Genomic DNA, 17,521 nt, shown 5'->3' on the forward strand with positions numbered 1-17,521 from the left:
ATTAGCAGCGAGCGGAGACACGCCGCTCCGGCGAGGGTTGCAAGGGAGGGGGAGGAAGGAGGCACGAAGAGAGAAGGGTATAACCGGAAATGAGTTCTCGCGTGTCCACGCTTGGCTCTTGGAACTGCTATTCAGTCCCTCTTTCCTTCCCGGTTCTCCGGTTCACCCCCTGAGAGGATTAGTCGTAGTTCTCTGCCGCCTCTGGCCCTCTCGTCCTCTCGCCATCCACCCCCTTCTTCGGCTCGCAGGAAAGCATTAATCAAAGGAGCCAGCGGTGCGCCCTGTTACCGGCACGACGAAAGATGGAAATACACCAAGCGAGAGAGAGAGAGAGAGAGAGAGAGAGAGAGAGAGAGAGAGAGCCATCTCGGCCGAGATATCACGGAACCGGGGTTAGGTTACGTTAGCCCGTGCCGACTAACCGCCGCAACCACCTCCGTGACACGGTGTCTTTCGCCCGTGACTCGCCGCGCCGCCGAGAATAAAATTCTCGATCCGTTTTACAGTTTGACACGGCCGTAATAACGCCTTCCACTACCAACCGGAAGAGATGGCGCGAATATACAACACCAGGAATAAAAGGGATACGCGGCGGTCTCGCGAGAACACCAGCTCCTCCCAACGGTGCGTGGAATCACCTGAATTTTGTTTGCCGGCGCGATGCGTCGCGAACTGAAACTGGTTCCCCGCGACTTTGTTATCCCGACCGAGAACCGCGCCCGGCTCTGTTAACCGTGTCCTTAATAATCGAGTCCTTCTCCAAAGAGGAATTAATTACTCCGCGGAAGAGGAAAGTTGCTTTTGCCTCGGCTATTATTGGATCGGCGCGCGCGCGCGCGCCCGCGGCCCCGTTAAAGCGAAATAAATGTTTTGCTGAAATATCGCGGTGCCGAGCAGCCGCCGCGACCGCGTGCTTTTTTGGTTGTGGATTTTGCTCGTGGCCGTTTAATTGGCGGAAAGAAATCGTAGAGAATAGCGGGAACTCAAGGCGCAAGTTTCGCGTTGCCAAGTGATCGGGAATTCTAAAAAAATTCTTGAAATTCGCTTGTTTTCACCGTCGTTACGCGAGAAGCCGAATCGATTCTACATACCAAAAGTTCTACCGTTTCGAAAGTGAAAGCAGCGCATCGACTTTTGCGGAATATTTAACTACCGCCTCGTCGGAGGAAGAGTAGCCGGTGGTTAGAGACGCGGAAAGCACGTTACAGAAGTCGGAGACCGAGTTTCGTGACTTTCAGCCGTGTGCGAGCGACCACCGGTGATTTCATTGACGAGCGCGGTGGCCTCGCTCAAAATGCCTGTGGTCGAAAATGGGGGATGGGGCGAGTTAAGGCCGGTGGTTCGATACACGACCATCATTATCCTAGCAGTTTAGTGGGCTTCCATATCAAAGGAGGACTTTTACGGTGTTCGACTATCAGCTTTCCACTTGTACGGAACACAAGAAAGCTCACTTCCCGTAATATCTTTCTTGCAGCAACAATATAAAAAGATACATGGCATTTGTTAGGATAAGTCATAGTAGTCCAGTCACTATACTCGACTCCATATAAGAACGCACCTGTTTCGCGTACGTCGTTGCGCGTCAGCCTTATTGTAAAGTCTCTAGATCACCCACTACGTCATTAATATTCATATACCAGGTGTCACAAAATTTGTAATTGTATTGAATTGTATCCTCTTAACCTTTCAAACCGGTTTGGCGTTTGTACGTAAACTTAACCTCATTACCTGTGGCGGTTCGACGTATGTGAATACTCTTGTACCTTTCCGCTTTTATTTAATTAGAATAGCATTGTGTGGACAATATAAACAATATTAATCTCTCAATATCTCTCTAAATACTACGAACACTCGGTATTGTCCCAATGGTCACGTGGTCGGCGGAGTACGAGTAGGGGATTAGCCAATGAACGAGTTCCGTTAGAGTCATATGCGCAGTAGAGTCTTAAATTCGTGCGCTAGTAAGTCCGTTCTTATATGGGAGCCAAGTATAGGCCAGCCAGAACACATGTGACAGTTTATAATAAACGAGTGAGTGCTAATCAGGAATTATCAGGAATTATGTCAGAGGACACGACACAACAGCATTCCAAGTGTATTTTTCACCGTCTTATCAGGTTATAGCACCGTTTCAACAAAATTGTCCGCGCTCGCGTGAAGTAGTCGTCGAGGCTGGATGCGAATGCAAGGAGCGTCGCGAAGCTCGATATAGGCATACGCTGTACAAGTGGAATTCTGAGCAGGAAACTGGGTACGTTAATTTCGAACACCAAAGCTCCGTAGCATGTGACGCGGCGTGAATACAAGAGATATGTGAATTACACTCCATTGTCTTGAGGCCACCGTTCAAATCATAGTCCGCCGGGACAAAGGTCGGAGCCCGGGACCAAGCGCGGCAAGTTTGAACGTACAAACTTTTCCTGCTGCGCGAGATGAGGGCAGAAATATCTATTAACGGGGCCGTTGTTTCCACGTTAGGCGCGACCACAAAAGAAAAATTATCACTTTCCAGCACGACATTCCAACTACGGCGACGCGATAAATCGTGCGAAATACATGTTAAAAGAGCAAAGGAGCTATCGTCGATACTGGCACGCCCCTGGGACATTTCAGTTGAAATTACAAAGCACATGCCATACGACGTAGAGGATATAAGAGATTATTACTGGAGTATAAAGCGGTTAAAAGACATCTAGAGGCTCCTATGTAATCAGTGCCTACTAGTCCGGTAGATCCAGGATTTTCATAAAAAAAAAGAAACGGGCGTTTAAACGTGGAACTGGTCGTACAGCCCTGATCGGCCGTCTTTTCTCGTCTTCAAATAGAATAGCAGAGCAACGATTAGAGTCGGCCCCCGGTGCGGGGGCGAGTTCTCCAGGAAATGGGTGAAAGGCTTTTTCGAGGGGTCAAAAGCAAATCTGTCGTGTCACGCGAGTTCCTGGAATTGATTGCACGTTCAGCTGCAATCGATACCGCCTCGAACAGGCTAAAAGTAACTCCCGCGGTTATATGTATACATTATGAAACGGACGGTCAGTTAAATCAGAGCCGCCGCGCCGCTGGCGAACAAGTGTCTGGCCGATGGCCGCGATGCTGCGAGAACCGGTGACGCAAACGGCTCGATTATCATATTGCCAGTCCAGCGACATGCAATCGCGATAGCTCATTTTCATTTCAAAGACGGCGGGGGGAACCATCGATCGCGCGCGCGCGTTCAACGCGACGATATTCCACTCGGAACGGAACTGGGACAGGTAAGAGGGATCCCCTACCCCCCGGTGTCAACGGAACGAAAACCCGAAAGCGTGTCGCGTATTCCGGTGTTAGTTGGCCTTGTTTCGAATACGGAATTCACCATTTTCACGGGCTTTTGAGCTCCAACGAATAAAATTGCACGATACGTGACACCGAACCTGTCACCGAGACGAAAGATTTAAATAATTTCAATAAAACATTACTGATCACACAAGCTTATTTTACCGTTTTCGAATTATCAATTCCGCGTGATTTTCGGCGATCATATGGGAGCTCGAAGATTAAGCAAATTTTACGGCAGTTTTGCCCGGCTTTTCGGGTCAAACATCCCACTGTACGTCGCGTCGGTCGATCGCGTCTGTTCGTTATGCTCCTACACTCGCGCGAGTAAATGGAGTTGATGACTGAGTCCGGTCAGTGCCTCAACTTCAAACAAACTTCTATGCACCCTTGGGCTTCGAGGGATTGGCCGTGTAAACGACGCGCCGTTAGTTCCCTCGACGACCAGATAGAAGAAGACGGTCGACAGGTCGGGGTAGACGGGGGAACGTCGAACGAGAAAGAGGAAGGAAGGCGGAGAAAGAAGAAGAAGAAGAAGAAGAAGAAGAAGAAGAGGGGCGAACCACACGAGCGTGACTTACGGTTAGGGTTCGCGGCTTTCGAGGCGCAACGCGACAATTAACCGCGACAGGTATCCGCTCGACCAATTCGGACACAATTTGAACGTTTCACCCCTAAACGGGCTTGAAGGCTACGGTTGTTTCCGCTGGATAATACTTTCGTGGACGAAAATCCTGTTCAAGACTTCTAGAGATGATCTGGATCGACGATAAAACTGCACGATCCCTATCTCCCAGTTTTGAAAACTCGACTTTATCGTTGTTATCAGAGGCACACAGGCGTTTAAAGCACGAGCTAATTTGCGAACGGAATCCGCGGGTATCCCCAGTGTTCTTTTAGCTAGCCAACTACGCCGGCTTATTTATCCAGAGCCCGGTGCCGTGCCGGGAGGTATCGTCCATTCAACGCGCTCAACACCCTAATTACCAGGTTACGGGGAGCATAAATAACCATTTACATTCCGCGCACGTCAAAATATGAAGAATTCGGCCGGCCGTTAATCCGAGGCAAGCCGGCCGCGGAAAAGCCCCTTTAATTTCCACGTTTCTGAATTCCCACGCGGAAAAGGCAGCAGCAGCAACGGTAAGCAGTGGCAAGCAGCAAATCCCCTGCTACCGTTTGCTCTTTTCGCAACCGGGTCGCGCTTTCGCAAGCGGTGGGTGGCCGTTTTCTGCAAGCGTCGCCGCCGCGCGCATTATGCGGCGCGTCACTTTCGTAGCGGACGTAGAAAAGGGCACGAGTCCGGTGAAAAACCAGAAAAAGACCTGGACGACCGAGCACGGGGGGAGGCGGGGATTCAGCGGCGCGTTCGCGAAGGAGTCCTTTAATCGTCGGGTAGCAGCCGGGGTCGAGGGAAAAGCCCCAGAGCCCCGGACCCCGCGGGAAACGGTGCAGGAACAAGACTGAGAAAAATAATCCAATTTAGCGAGAGTACGCGAGCGAAGCGACGCGGCCTGCAGTTCGCCTGTTTTCACGGTTTTTAATTACGCGCCTCCTCGCGTCGCTGCCCCCTCCTCTCCTCCTCCTCCTCCTCCTTCCACCGTCCCCAACGCGCGGAGCTCGCACACTTTGTCGTCGCGATTCTGACAAAGGAGCGTGTTTTCATGGATATTTCACGGAGCCGCGGCGAAAGGAGAAACTACGCGACTACCGGTTTGTTGCCAGTTGGCGACTCGACCGATGCGCTTTAACCGTTTGTCGCCTTCCCGACAGGTCCTTTGGAAACATCCCGCTCCCTTTCCTTTTCGCTTCCGGTTTTTGTTGGCTTGTACCGATGTGTTTCTTTCAAATTGAACGATTCAACTGCGGCTCCGCTGCTCGGCGTTTCGCTCGGATGCGCGACAGGATGCGTTCGAACTGCGATAAACTAGGATACTACCCGAAATTTCCGTATAGAGGCAGACTCATTATAATCGCAATGATATCTAAGTTAAGTAAACGTTTGATTCGCTGCGAGGGAAGTCGAACGTGCATTTTGTCAAACGATCAACTTCTTATCAGGAATGTTTCCCTTTGGAAGTCGCGCAACGTACCCGCCCATTTGCGAGACCGTCCGCCGTCGAACGTTTTCGAAGTTTTATCGTTCCTGCTTGAGGCATTTTGGCGATACGTTGCAACCGGTCGCGTAACAAGACGACCCCAGTTTTATTCGCCTCAACTTTGACCCGCACGCTTTGAAATGCATCGGCGGGTTTGATGTGTTCCTACGAAAGTGGACTTTCCGTGGAGACGTACGCCCGGTACCTTTCCATCTTCTCCGAGAACCATATTGCCGCTTTTATTACAGCCATTCGGTTCTTGGAGAAATTCGTACGCGTCTACCGGAATAGAGATCATTCTATTGTGAATATCATTTATTATACTGAACGCTTGATGTCGGACCAATTTATGAAATCAATTCGGAAATAAATGCCCCAATGAAATTTTGCAAATAGATTAAATCCACATAGTAACTGAAGGTAGAGCATTAATCTAATAGACAAATACACAACCCTTACAGCCCCGAGAGCAAGGAACTTGAGTTCCACACGTTTGAGTATTCTTGTTGGGTGAACCGATGCGACGATTGCGAAAATTGTTCGATAGCGAAGAAGAGGGCTAACGTCGAAAGTTGCGGCTAGGTGTCGCAAGTAGCAGCCCGATATTTAACGAGGGTGCAAATCGGTTGGCGGGACGCGGCAGGATTAACGCGCGAGATTCTTCTGGAAGGGATTCTTAAAATCCACATAGTAACTGAAGGTAGAGCATTAATCTAATAGACAAATACTCAACCCTTACAACCCTGAGCAAGGAACTTGGGTTCCACACGTTTGAGTATTCTTGTTGGGTGAACCGATGCGACGATTGCGAAAATTGTTCGATAGCGAAGAAGAGGGCTAACGTCGAAAGTTGCGGCTAGGTGTCGCAAGTAGCGGCCCGATATTTAACGAGGGTGCAGATCAGTTGGCGGGACGCGGCAGGATTAACGCGCGAGATTCTTCTGGGAGGGATTCTTAAATAGCGTGTAACAGGTGGGTCGAATCCGGTGCGGTGGCGCGAGCAGGGCTTGGTCGCGCGCGTGCTCGAGATCGCAAAAACAAAGAGAGCGCCAGGGTGCTGCACGGTATAGATAGTTAAACGGCGAACGGAACGGAACACAATGGTAATAAACTCACGTGTCCGAGCTTCTCCTCCTTCCGCCTCTTGGGATCGTTCTCGAGGTCGGGGGTGCGGCTGCGGAATTTCTCGGGCGGTGAAACGGATCGCCTGAGTCTGTCGTCGGTGAGGGCGATCGGCTTACGGTCCTCGGGCGTCTCCGCGGCCGCCCGGTGTTGCTGCAGGTCAGACGGTTTCAGGAGCGCCTGTGCCTGTGCCTGGACCGCAGCCGCGGCCGCGGGGTGCGGCGGGGGCGCGAGATGAGGCGGCACCACCGCGGCTGCGGCCGCCGCGGCCGCACCTGCGAACCCCAACAGCCCGGCCGGCGGAAGACCGCCGACCACCGCGCCATGGGGCAGCTGCTGCGCGTGAATCTGTTGCTGTAACATTCGGCCAATCGGCATGATCAACCTTCTGTCGCGTTGTATCGCGTCCTTTCTTTCGAGGACCAGAACTATTAGCTTATCCGAAAATAAATTGCGGTTTTCCCACACGTTACACGTACCGACCCGCGCTACGAACAGTGTCGCGTTTCATACAATGCTGACCGCGATTGTATGCCGACAACAACCGAACACTTCTCGAAACATGCAGTTTACGGCTATTTTTCGTAGCGCACGTCGATACTTCTCCGCAAGAAAATGACAGGCTCGTTAGTATGTATGTATAGCGATTATAATAGCTTACTATAGCGAGAGAATACTGTATCAATCGTTCCCAATTAAAGAATCTTCTAGGTCAGAGTGGCTTTAAAACAAAAAAGGACTCACCAGTAGCTGTTGTAGACCCTGTTGTTGCTGCAAGAGATTCGCAATAGTTAGTGGTGTCGGTGGCTAACGATTTATTCGCAGAGTTAGGTACGTTTTAACCCTCGTAGGCTCCTCGGGCAAACATTCGCCCACTTTCTATTTTTGGTACAGTTAAATTTCTTACGATTTCTCACTCTGAAAATATATGTATAAAAAACGATTTAATTCGTAACGTTTAATAAACTGAGATTAGATTAATTTCGAAGCTACGGGACGATAGTCCGCGCGACTAATTTCGAGGAGCGTACGAGAGGATTGAGAGATTGATAGGCGAGCAGCCGGCAGCCGTATGAAAAACAGTGCCAAGATCAATGTACCGACTGCTTGCCAGAACCAAGGAAGTTAATAGAATCAATCGTAGAGAGACGCTCACCCCAATAATAGCGTTTAGCTCGGTCGTCGTGACTTGCTTCGCCCTCTCTACGGCACTGGCCACCTGCTGCTGATGCTGCAAGCCATGCTATCATTATCGCGTCGTTGTCACTCTCGATCGTGAGATTGTGCGGCACACGTGCCAAACAGAAAGTCAAAGACTCACCTCTTGTGCCAGGTACGGGAGTAGCTGGACGATTATCGCGTTCAGCCTCTTGGCGATCTCCGTCTGCAACCATGATGAATCGGTCAATTAATGAAAGAACGAGGACGAGGAAGAGAGGAACCAAGTCGCGACCGATTAACCGAGGAATCACAAACAGGAAATTTCGAAATGCCGCCAGCGAGAGAGCTCCGACAGATTTAAGGATCAATAAGAACGAGCTTATGTCCGTAAGAAACCCAGCGATAGACATCACTTGTTTCCAGTCGAATGATTCTCCCAGCTAGATTGAAATCTCTATTCATCATCGAGATGCATCGCGCGTTATGGGCTGGGATCAAAAACCTAACCCGAATCGGATTCGGGGTTCTCAAATATTCTCAATCACCCGCCGTAAGCCGCGCAGCTTCGCTAACCGGTTACTAGATGTGCAACTGTAACCCGGTTAACCCGGTAAGAGCGGGTTATGGTCGGAAAGCTTGAAAACAGGGATCGTAACCGTAATCCGAATCGGTTTTAGTTCTTTGTAACCCGTGCAAAACTGTAACACATACTATGAGTGGGTTTTGAGTACGCAGTTTGAACTTCTCTCATTATTTATAATTATGCTTTGGTGCCAATCAGTTGAATTTATCTTCGAATCAATTTTAAATAATGCGAGGACAACTTATTATTGGTGTAAAGAAATGTATATTTTAGGTAGGTTACTATGAAGCAGGGGTGGCCAACCTGTGGTGCATGCGCCAAACGTGGCGCATTGCATCCTAGCGCCTCTATTTATTCTTTTGAAGTAGGCGCCATAAATGAATCCATCTTCATATTTTCAACACCTGAGAGCTCTCAGTTAAATCTATACAGCCTTCTTACTCATAAATTCGTCGCAATTTTTTGACAGTTTACAATTACAGGATAGGAATTCAAGTGTTCAGGACACCGATCGCCCTCTCGTCCAAAAGATCATTTCTCACTATTGTAGATTGCTGCTCCAATGAACGTGTGTCTCTTCAACTGGCTTAAATGAATTATTTTATATTTTCTATTGTTACGGGCCACCCACATGAATCTGTCCCCATTCTTATTTCACACGCTGTGTTGAAGAGATCCTTCCTAGCTCAGATTGCGTTCAGATAGGTTCCTCGAATCTCTATTTAATAGCAACCCACTCTTCCAAGGATTTAAAAACCGTTTCCTCGAGGATAGTATGAGTACAATAAACTTCGTTGGTTAACCGGGTTTGGGTCAGGGTTAGGCGTCGGGTTAGAATCCCTGATTACGGAGTCCGCGTTGGGTGTCGATTTCAATGGGCCGTAAAAAGGTTCCATATCGTATTTAAATGCGCGTGGCCGGTTAACACGGTCGGTTTGATTGAAAAAAAATCGCGAGGGGTGGTGGCCCTTGCAATTGTAAACCGAGCGCGAACAATTCGCGGGGACACCGTAAAAACGTCATGAAATTCGGGGTTACGTTGCGGTGATTGTACCGCACGTGACGACCGGCAAATGGGCACGTGAGCTCTCGCCCATGGTTCGGAACGAGCGCGTTTAGTCATTAATACGACGCGATCGAATCGATTACACGCACGGCCATGTGACTTTCCCACAACGACTGCCGTTGTGCGGGGAAAAGAAATCGACATCGCACAGTCGATCCCGATAGAATCGCGCTCTAACAATCTTGCGAGTGTGGTGATTGGCGGAGCACTTGAACTTGGGGACTAGCATTCGACGTCTTGTGACAGTATGCGTAGCTCCGACGATAATAAGAAACGAGAAAGACAGATGGTACAAGGGAGATCAGAATCAATGAAACTTTCATCATGAGAGAGCAATCGGACACATTCGAGGTATTTGATCCCGCAGCTCGGGCGCCGCTTTCGATGGCCTGACAGCGTCGAATCGGCGCTGGAACTCGTTAATCGGCGAACGCGTTATAAAAGACAGATAATGTATTGCGGATGAAGCGCCGACGTGCAAATAGAGTATTAATTTGTGCGCGGGTAACGTTGTTAGTAAGCGTCAATGCAATTAGGCCGTTGTATTAGCGCTTTGCGATCGACACTCCAATCGCGCGCGACGATTCCTGTAATATTGATCATCGTACATATTTGAACGTATTCGTTCCAGTTAATTATTCAAACCAATCTATCGCGATTGTGCGATAGAGGACGTGTCTATTGTTTGTTAACTGTGGCTGGACGCGTTTGCGTGTCGGGTGTTCGCGGTCCGTTAGCGTTTTCGGTCTTTGAATCGGCACCGAGAAAAACGGGGAGCGGCGTTTCGATTAATCCGTGGCTCTCCAACTAGTTCTATTCGAGACTTATCGGATTAATTATCGTTCAATCGGTACTGAACCAAAACTAATGCGTGATAATAGAGTCAATATCAAAGAACTTTTACTTTACAATCTACCGAATCGCCAGTGACACCAAAATGTTATTCGGTCGGTGCATAAATAATTGCGGTTCCTCGAAAGTAATTTCGTTTTTCGTTAGATCATCCTGGATCCTCGAACGTATCCTCGTCCTCAGAAATGTTATTCGGTCGGTGCATAAATAATTGCAGTTCCTCGTAAGTAATTTCGTTTTTCGTTAGATCATCCTGGATCCTTGAACGTATCCGCGTCCTCGGTTTTGCCGATCGAGGCGGCTCGGTCGTCGCCCGGGCGTGCAACCGAGGCTTCAAACCGAAAAAAATGTCATTATTCCCGCGGGGGAGGGCGCGGGTGGAGGATCGGGTGGGCGGAAAGATGGAAAACTGCCGCGTCCACGTCAGTTCGATTTCGCCCGGTCCGAGTCGGGAGGTGGTGGAGTAGAAGGGTGGGACAAAAAAAAACACGTTTCGACGGGGCGGAAAAAAAAACGCGACAAAGAGAACGCAACAGAGGAGCGCGGGACCGGGCGCCGCCGAGAGTTCGGCTGCGCGAGAAAGAGGGATAGACGTAGGTGGAGGCGGTGGTGCAGGAGGCGTAGAGCAGTACGAGGAGGAAGAGGTGGAGGAGGAGGACGACGAAAAGGGGGAGGAGGACGTGGAGAATTTGCGCGGCTAGGCGAGGCGCGGCGAGGCGAGACGAGGTGACGCGGCGCAAGTGTTGTCCGGTACGAAAAAATGGTTATTCCTTCTCGAATGTGCCCGATGCACATGCACATTTTCCCGCAGAACGGATGGTCCGAGGGTGGAGGTTGCGGGAGGAGGATGAGGAGTAGATGGAGTACAGGGGGATGGTGGAGATAGAAGCCCGGGGGAAGGGGACGGACGACGAAGAGGGTCGGACACGGAGGACGAGAAAACGAGAGAGTTAGAAAGAGGAAGCGAGGAGGGAGGGTGAAAAAGGGGTAGGTGGCCGAACGGCAGGAGGAAGAGGAAGAGGAAGAGGAGGCAGAGAGAGAGTAGTAGTAGTAGTAGTAGTAGTAGTAGTAGTAGTAGTAGTAGTAGGAGGAGGAGGAGGTAACATTGAGATTAGCAACGGGTAAAAAATCGATGTCATCGCCCCCAGCCCACCGCACCCTCGTTTCGCTCGCTCAACTCAACCCTCTACTACCCCCTCAGGGCCAAATAAAAGAACTCGAATACACGACCCCTGGAACGCGTCCGCGGGCGAGTGTGTGCGACCGCCCCCATACGTGTAAGCACGCAACGCGCGCGGTCCATCCGTGTGCGTGTGCACGCGGCGAGCCTGTGTACGCGCGCGCATCACGGAATATGTGTATATATGGACGGTAGAGTACTGGAAAAGCGACCCTCCCCTCCGTTCCCCCGGTTTCCTGTGCCCCCCTTCGACTACCGAAAGGGAGAGAGAACGTGAGAACGGGGGGTGGTCCGAGGGGGATCGAGTCGAAGGGGACCAGAGGGGGGTACCAGGGGTGACCAGGGGGGAATACGGATGGAGGGAGAGGTAGAACTGGGAGAGCAAGAAAGAGAAAGAAAAAAGGGAAAGAGAGAACACGCGCGCAGATAGATAGACGCATATATACGCGGAGGCAGGAAGAACTGGAAAGGCAGGGTGAGTTATATGCAATTGGTCAGCCTGCACATTTTTTATCGGGCGCCGGGCGCACCCGCGATGGGAAATGGTAGTTACTCTTGTATCGACGAACGCCGACGGCGATAGAAATATTCTTCCCCGGGAGGGACGGTCTTTCGTTTTGCGGGGGATACCGTAGATCGTCGTGGCTGTTTTCGAGCGGTCGCCAATCGCCCCTTAATGGGTCTTATTACTGCCGATCGCCGCTGGTATGTTAATTTCGCTTTCCTTCGCGCCTTCTATTAGCACAGGGGTGAACCGAGCGACCCCCATTCGCGTGGCGACATCTGTTGTCACAGAACTTGCGCCAGTGCGAAGTTAACAACCGCAAATCCAAGTCAAATCGATGCCAAACCTTGTCCTCGTGAACGAAATCGTTATTATCGTTATTTTAAGATTTGTAAAAATTTAAATTACATAATTTAAAAGTTAAGATTAGCAAACAATAATATGGAAATAACGAGTGAACCAATGTTTGTCACGTTCGTGGAGACATTCGCTCATCCGAGAAAACCTGTATCAATCATTATCCTCCTTGAATTCACAGGATTCAGGGCGACCGACAAAGTGCGAGGGACCGTGCGCCGCGCCGTCGATCCTCAATTATTGCCGGTGCCCATCGACAGAAATTTGGACACAGAAACCAACGGTATGTGTACCGACGGTCAAAATAGTTGTCAACCCCACACCAACCGCTCTCTCGCTCTCATCATTCTCGGATGGTTGGAGTGGGACAACTATTTCGACCTCGGGTACACGCTACAGTATCATCTCCGTAGCTGTCGCGAAGGTCTCTGCCATAAATGTCAAAATCGTATCCCCACCATTGGGGCGATCGAACGACGCAACGAACACGCGCGACCCGAGAGGGTCCTGGGCCTCGTGTGTACAGCGTTTCGTGATTTCAGAGAAAGTGCGCGGGCGTGACGGATTCGCGCGGCGTATTGCCATACATCGTGGCTTAATTGAGCAGGACAACGAGCAGGCAGCCGATTCCGCGGACGAGCCTTTCAATTAAGCGATAAGCGTTATCGGATAGGTCTGCTGGAACCATCGTACGACTCGTCGCGTCGCATCGGACGAACGCAGCGAGAGCGTTGCGTGACAGTCGCGTCGCACGGCCATTCTTTTTCAACCCTTCCCCGGCGTTACGTTCGTTTATCCTGCCGCGTCCTTTCATATTTTCCTTGCCCGCGGTCGACGGCTCTTTTTACAATCCATTCTCCTTTTTTATTGGCCTGACAGAAATAAAAATCATGAGAAAAAATCTTATTGCACGCGGAAACCGTCGACCGGTGATGGCTGCTGCATCCAGGAACGTTGCGCTGGAATGGGGTTGAACTGTTCAACGAAATTAACCCTTGGACGCGGCGCACCGTTACAAATAATACTTATTTTAGAAATACCAGAATATTTCAAAACGCAGTTTATGGTGATTCCGAACGGCTTATAGCCCCGGGTGTATCCATCAGCGCGCGAGCGTGCGAGCCATAAGAATAAAAACCACGATGTCAAAAGGGCTGAGTGAAAAGTTTGTTTCACAGGAATCACAGTTTCCCATTTCCATGCTCGTAATAATGGTAGTGGGCGCGCAATAAGATTTCCGCTGTGCTCTCCAGTCGGAACACGCTGTTCCCAACAAAGCGGGCCAACTATCTCCATAAAGCGACTCCTAGAAGCTGATATCAAATCGTTTTCACGAAACGTCCGCACACGTGACCGCATTCGAGCTGGCGCGGTGGTCGCGTGTGTAGTCCTCGTGGTACAATTATTTGAAGAACGGCCGGGGGTGGGGAGGTCGTCGACGACGACGACGACGACGACGGCGACGACGCACGAGTTAGAAGGGGTAGGTCGGGGGCGAAAGAAGAGAAAGACCGGTATAAGAACTGGGACATTGCCAACAAATTCGAGTTAGTCGAGTAGCGAGTGGTAAAGTGGTGGCTGCGGGCTTTAACGGTGGAGTGGGAGGCAAATGTCGACTTGGGGTGGCGCATAGCGTGGCGAGCGATAGAGAGTGTGAGAGAGAGGGAGAGCGAAGCCCGGAGCGAGTGGAAGAGGGTGGAGAGCGAGAGGAAAGTGGAGGCAGCGACAGAGGACTAATGGGTAAGAGAGTGAGAGAACGAGAACGGATGAAATCACAGAGACTCGCCAACGGTGCCGGCTAAAAAGGGTAAAACGAAGGGGGAGGGGGAGACCGGTGGAACGAGAGGCCAACGACGGGGGTTGGGGAGGACGCGGTGGAAAAGAGATGGTCGCAGAGATGGTCTAACCTCGTAGGGGAAGATTGTTTTCATTCGGTGCTCAAATTGAAAAGGAGCGAGGACCAAAGACCGCGATTCGAAAGCCGGCTAAGTGCCGGGACAACCAAACGGGGGATGATTTATTCTTTTTCCAACCCCCTTTCGCTCCCCCCGTGGACCATCTTCCGACCGACATCCTTCCCCCGGCTGTATTTCCTCGTTCATGGCGAAACGGGGAAACAGCGAACCGGCGAAGGGGCGAAATTTGAAATTCCCGCGACCGGCGCGGCGACGCAATCAATTTCATTTTCCCTGGCGTCTTTCTTTTGTACCTTTATTCGCCGCGTTCTCATTTGCCGAGGGGAGGGATATATAGTAAGTAGCCCATAAATAAGGGAAACTGATAATGGAAATGGGGCTGTAACCGAACCCGCAAACACTTTGCGCCGCAGTTACAGCGAGCAATATGATCGAGTGGCTGCAGCGGAACCTTCCGGTCCTCTCTGAACTTTTTAGATCACAGATCACATCTTTGACTAACAAGATATATCTTTGTTTCGGTTGAATCGAAGTATCGAGACCCTTGCGATGAAGTAATTGCAGTCAGAAACCAATGGTATTCTACGGTAATTAGTCTCGGATAGCGACGCGATGAATGAGAACTATTAAATCGATACGCCTACCGGTAAATTATCCACGTAAAAACAGTGTGCGAAGATTAATCGTTGAACGAGCTCTCTGCCAATAACTTTTCATCTCTCCTCTAATTAGCGTTAGAAGGTTGAACGAATCGCGTTACACCGCCTCCGCACAATTTGTCGCGAAACTACGCCCGAAGGGGATTGATTTCCTGGCGACCAGCGATTTTCCGTTTCCTACTCTTACTTTTATTGCCCTCCTATGCGTCCATTAGCAATTATACGAGCGTATCGGGTAACCGCTTACTTTCATTTCCCTCGTCACACAGAAACGATATATATACATATCGTTTCGAGCTGTTTGAACGGATCCAGATATGCCGAAAAACCTCTTTAAACCGTGGCGCTACTTTTATCGCGTCTGCAAAACTTTTTAACGACAACGCCCCTTCAGTTCCGACCAGATCGACGGATGCAGAGGGCTCCGAATAGAATAGTCCGAGAAATCTAATTGAAAACCGACGAAATAGTTCGGTCGACGGATAAATATCCAGTACGTTCCGCAAATCAACCCCGCGTCGGTGTAAGCTGCGACTTCCTGGACGGTATGTCATCATACGCTGCGGCCATTTACGTCACTCGAACGGAAAAACCGCGTATTTTTCCGTCGGGATTGATTTGCGAACGTTTACTTGACGTTTTTTCGACATATTTTTCCGAATTTTGGACACCCACCGCCAGAATCTACAACAACGCGGCCTGCTACGATCTGTTAGTAACAAAAACCTTTTACAGTTCAATATGTTTAACCAGGGACCATAACTGTTATAACTAGATTGCGGATTTTATGCATTTATGACAAAAATCGGCACGTACAATTTAAAGCAGTCAAGATGTTAAAAATAATCATGGACATCGATGTATTTGTTTCAGCTTAATGGGATAATTAAAAGAAGAATGCAATGTTTATTTATCTCCTGTGTCCTGCAATCAATGCGAACATTTTTTATTTTGCATAAAGATCCGCTGTCTAGTTATAACCAAAAAGAAAAAATGTCATAGAATAAAAAGTATTTCATCGACTGAAATCGTATTGGTTACAAATAAGGATTATAAGTACCCGAAATTTTGTCTCTTGTTGCTAAATATTATCGTTGAGAGAAATCAATTTCGATCGCTCATAACTAGACAGCGGATTTTATGCATTTATGACAAAAATGAGTAGGTATAATTTAAAATAGTAACAATATTAGAAGAATTAAGAAATGCTGTTATATAATTTTCAACCTATTAAACATATTAAGAAAGAAAATAAACTTCTATTTCGCTCTAGAGTTTGTTGAAAATCAGATAGAAAGTTTTTATTTTGCATAAAGATCCGCTGTCTACTCATAACAGTTGTTACTTTTGGTCCGTGTGTTTAACCTTCTACTTATCCTTACTTTTTGATAATACAATAGAATTTCCCTTAGCTGGATCATCCTGTACATTTTATTGGTGAAACGGGGTATTTATGAATACCTCATATTTCGTTAAAACAATATCGAACATCTTGCATCAGATAATCCTCCACAAAATACTCAATTGATGCTTGAAATAATTGATCTCGTCCGGATATAACACGAAATAAATGAACTTCGAGTTAACGCGAGTACAAAGCAGATCTGCAGGATTTTATCCCAGACAGCTCGACGACGAAGACTGTCTGCGGTGATTTCTAAACAGCGGTTATTCCGGCGAATAAATTATTCGAATACAATCCACTTGCGACTGTTATTAACAAACAGATTACTTCTCAACGAACCCTTTTACACGCACGTTGAACAACGCTCGAAGAGAAGGTAGCTGCTGTACGGATTTCAATGAATTCATAGGGAAGCCGGCCATCGACAGGTCGGTAAGACCAATCCAATCGTAACGATCCTCCGGCGCAAACCGTGAACGAAAGTACCTCGAACCGGCGAGCTAATGAGTCAATTACGCGGTACTGCGCCGTAAGGCCGACGTATCAATTCGAAGCGCAAATCGTACACGGCAATAACAACGCCGCTATAAAGCATTCTAAGCTAACTAGTTTGCCACTTGAGCCACCGGACGCAATTTCGCGGCGATTTAATGGTGGACCGGCCTATTCGACGACGGTGCATCCCCACTCTGTTCCACGGGGCTTGCACCCCATTAAGCAACACCCCTGGGTACAAGGGTGAGAAATGATCGGCCGCTAATGCTAATGAATATCAGCTCGTCGTGTCACAGAGGGTTGTTCGGGAGTTTAGGACTCTCCTGCCACCCCCCCCCCTCACATTCAACCCCCACCAACCAATCTAAATCCCGTGGCACTTTCGAGAAGCCGGTCTCTCCCTGGGTGTTGCGAGGGGTCGTGGTCGCTTTTAAGAAAATTGCTGACAGAGGGGGATGACCCAGTGTTTCCTCTAATTAGCTAAAATTACACGATTTCCCCGGGACGCAGATGCGCGCCGCTAACCGTCGTCGTCCTCGTCGTCGTCACCCCCTTCGTTTTTGCGGCCGTGGACCGTGGCGCGGCGGCCCGGATCAGCTGACATATTCCGAACTTAATTAACGAGGAATCTTTTGATCCTTAAACCACCCCTCTCTCGCTGCTGTTTGGGAAACGCGATAGAAATCAGGTCGCAATTCTTAAACCGACCCGACGCGCCCGCGCTCCCCTCACCGAAAAGGGGACGGGCCCCCGCGCACATTTCAGGCAACCCCTCGACGAGATAAAGACGCGCAATCGAGGGT

At 49.4% G+C, this 17,521-nt stretch overlaps 1 protein-coding gene across 6 annotated transcripts in view; it reads right to left on the reverse strand.

Annotated features, from left to right (window-relative positions):
* The window catches only part of Gro (TLE family member transcriptional corepressor groucho), a 95,289-nt gene that overhangs the window by 41,975 nt on the left and 35,793 nt on the right, over positions 1-17,521 (reverse strand). For 4 of the 6 annotated variants that reach the window (XM_076431959.1, XM_076431962.1, XM_076431961.1 and 1 more), the window contains 4 exons: positions 7,861-7,923; positions 7,696-7,782; positions 7,284-7,310; positions 6,534-6,893 (listed from right to left, as the gene is read on the reverse strand). In XM_076431959.1, the coding sequence (XP_076288074.1) occupies positions 6,534-6,893; positions 7,284-7,310; positions 7,696-7,782; positions 7,861-7,923 (537 nt within the window). The remainder of the gene's footprint in view (positions 1-6,533; positions 6,894-7,283; positions 7,311-7,695; positions 7,783-7,860; positions 7,924-17,521) is intronic. The other 2 variants (XM_076431960.1, XM_076431958.1) reach the window with 1 other exon arrangement.

The sequence above is a fragment of the Lasioglossum baleicum genome, chromosome 10, assembly GCF_051020765.1.
Source record: "Lasioglossum baleicum chromosome 10, iyLasBale1, whole genome shotgun sequence".
In the NCBI taxonomy this organism is placed as follows: domain Eukaryota; kingdom Metazoa; phylum Arthropoda; class Insecta; order Hymenoptera; family Halictidae; genus Lasioglossum; species Lasioglossum baleicum.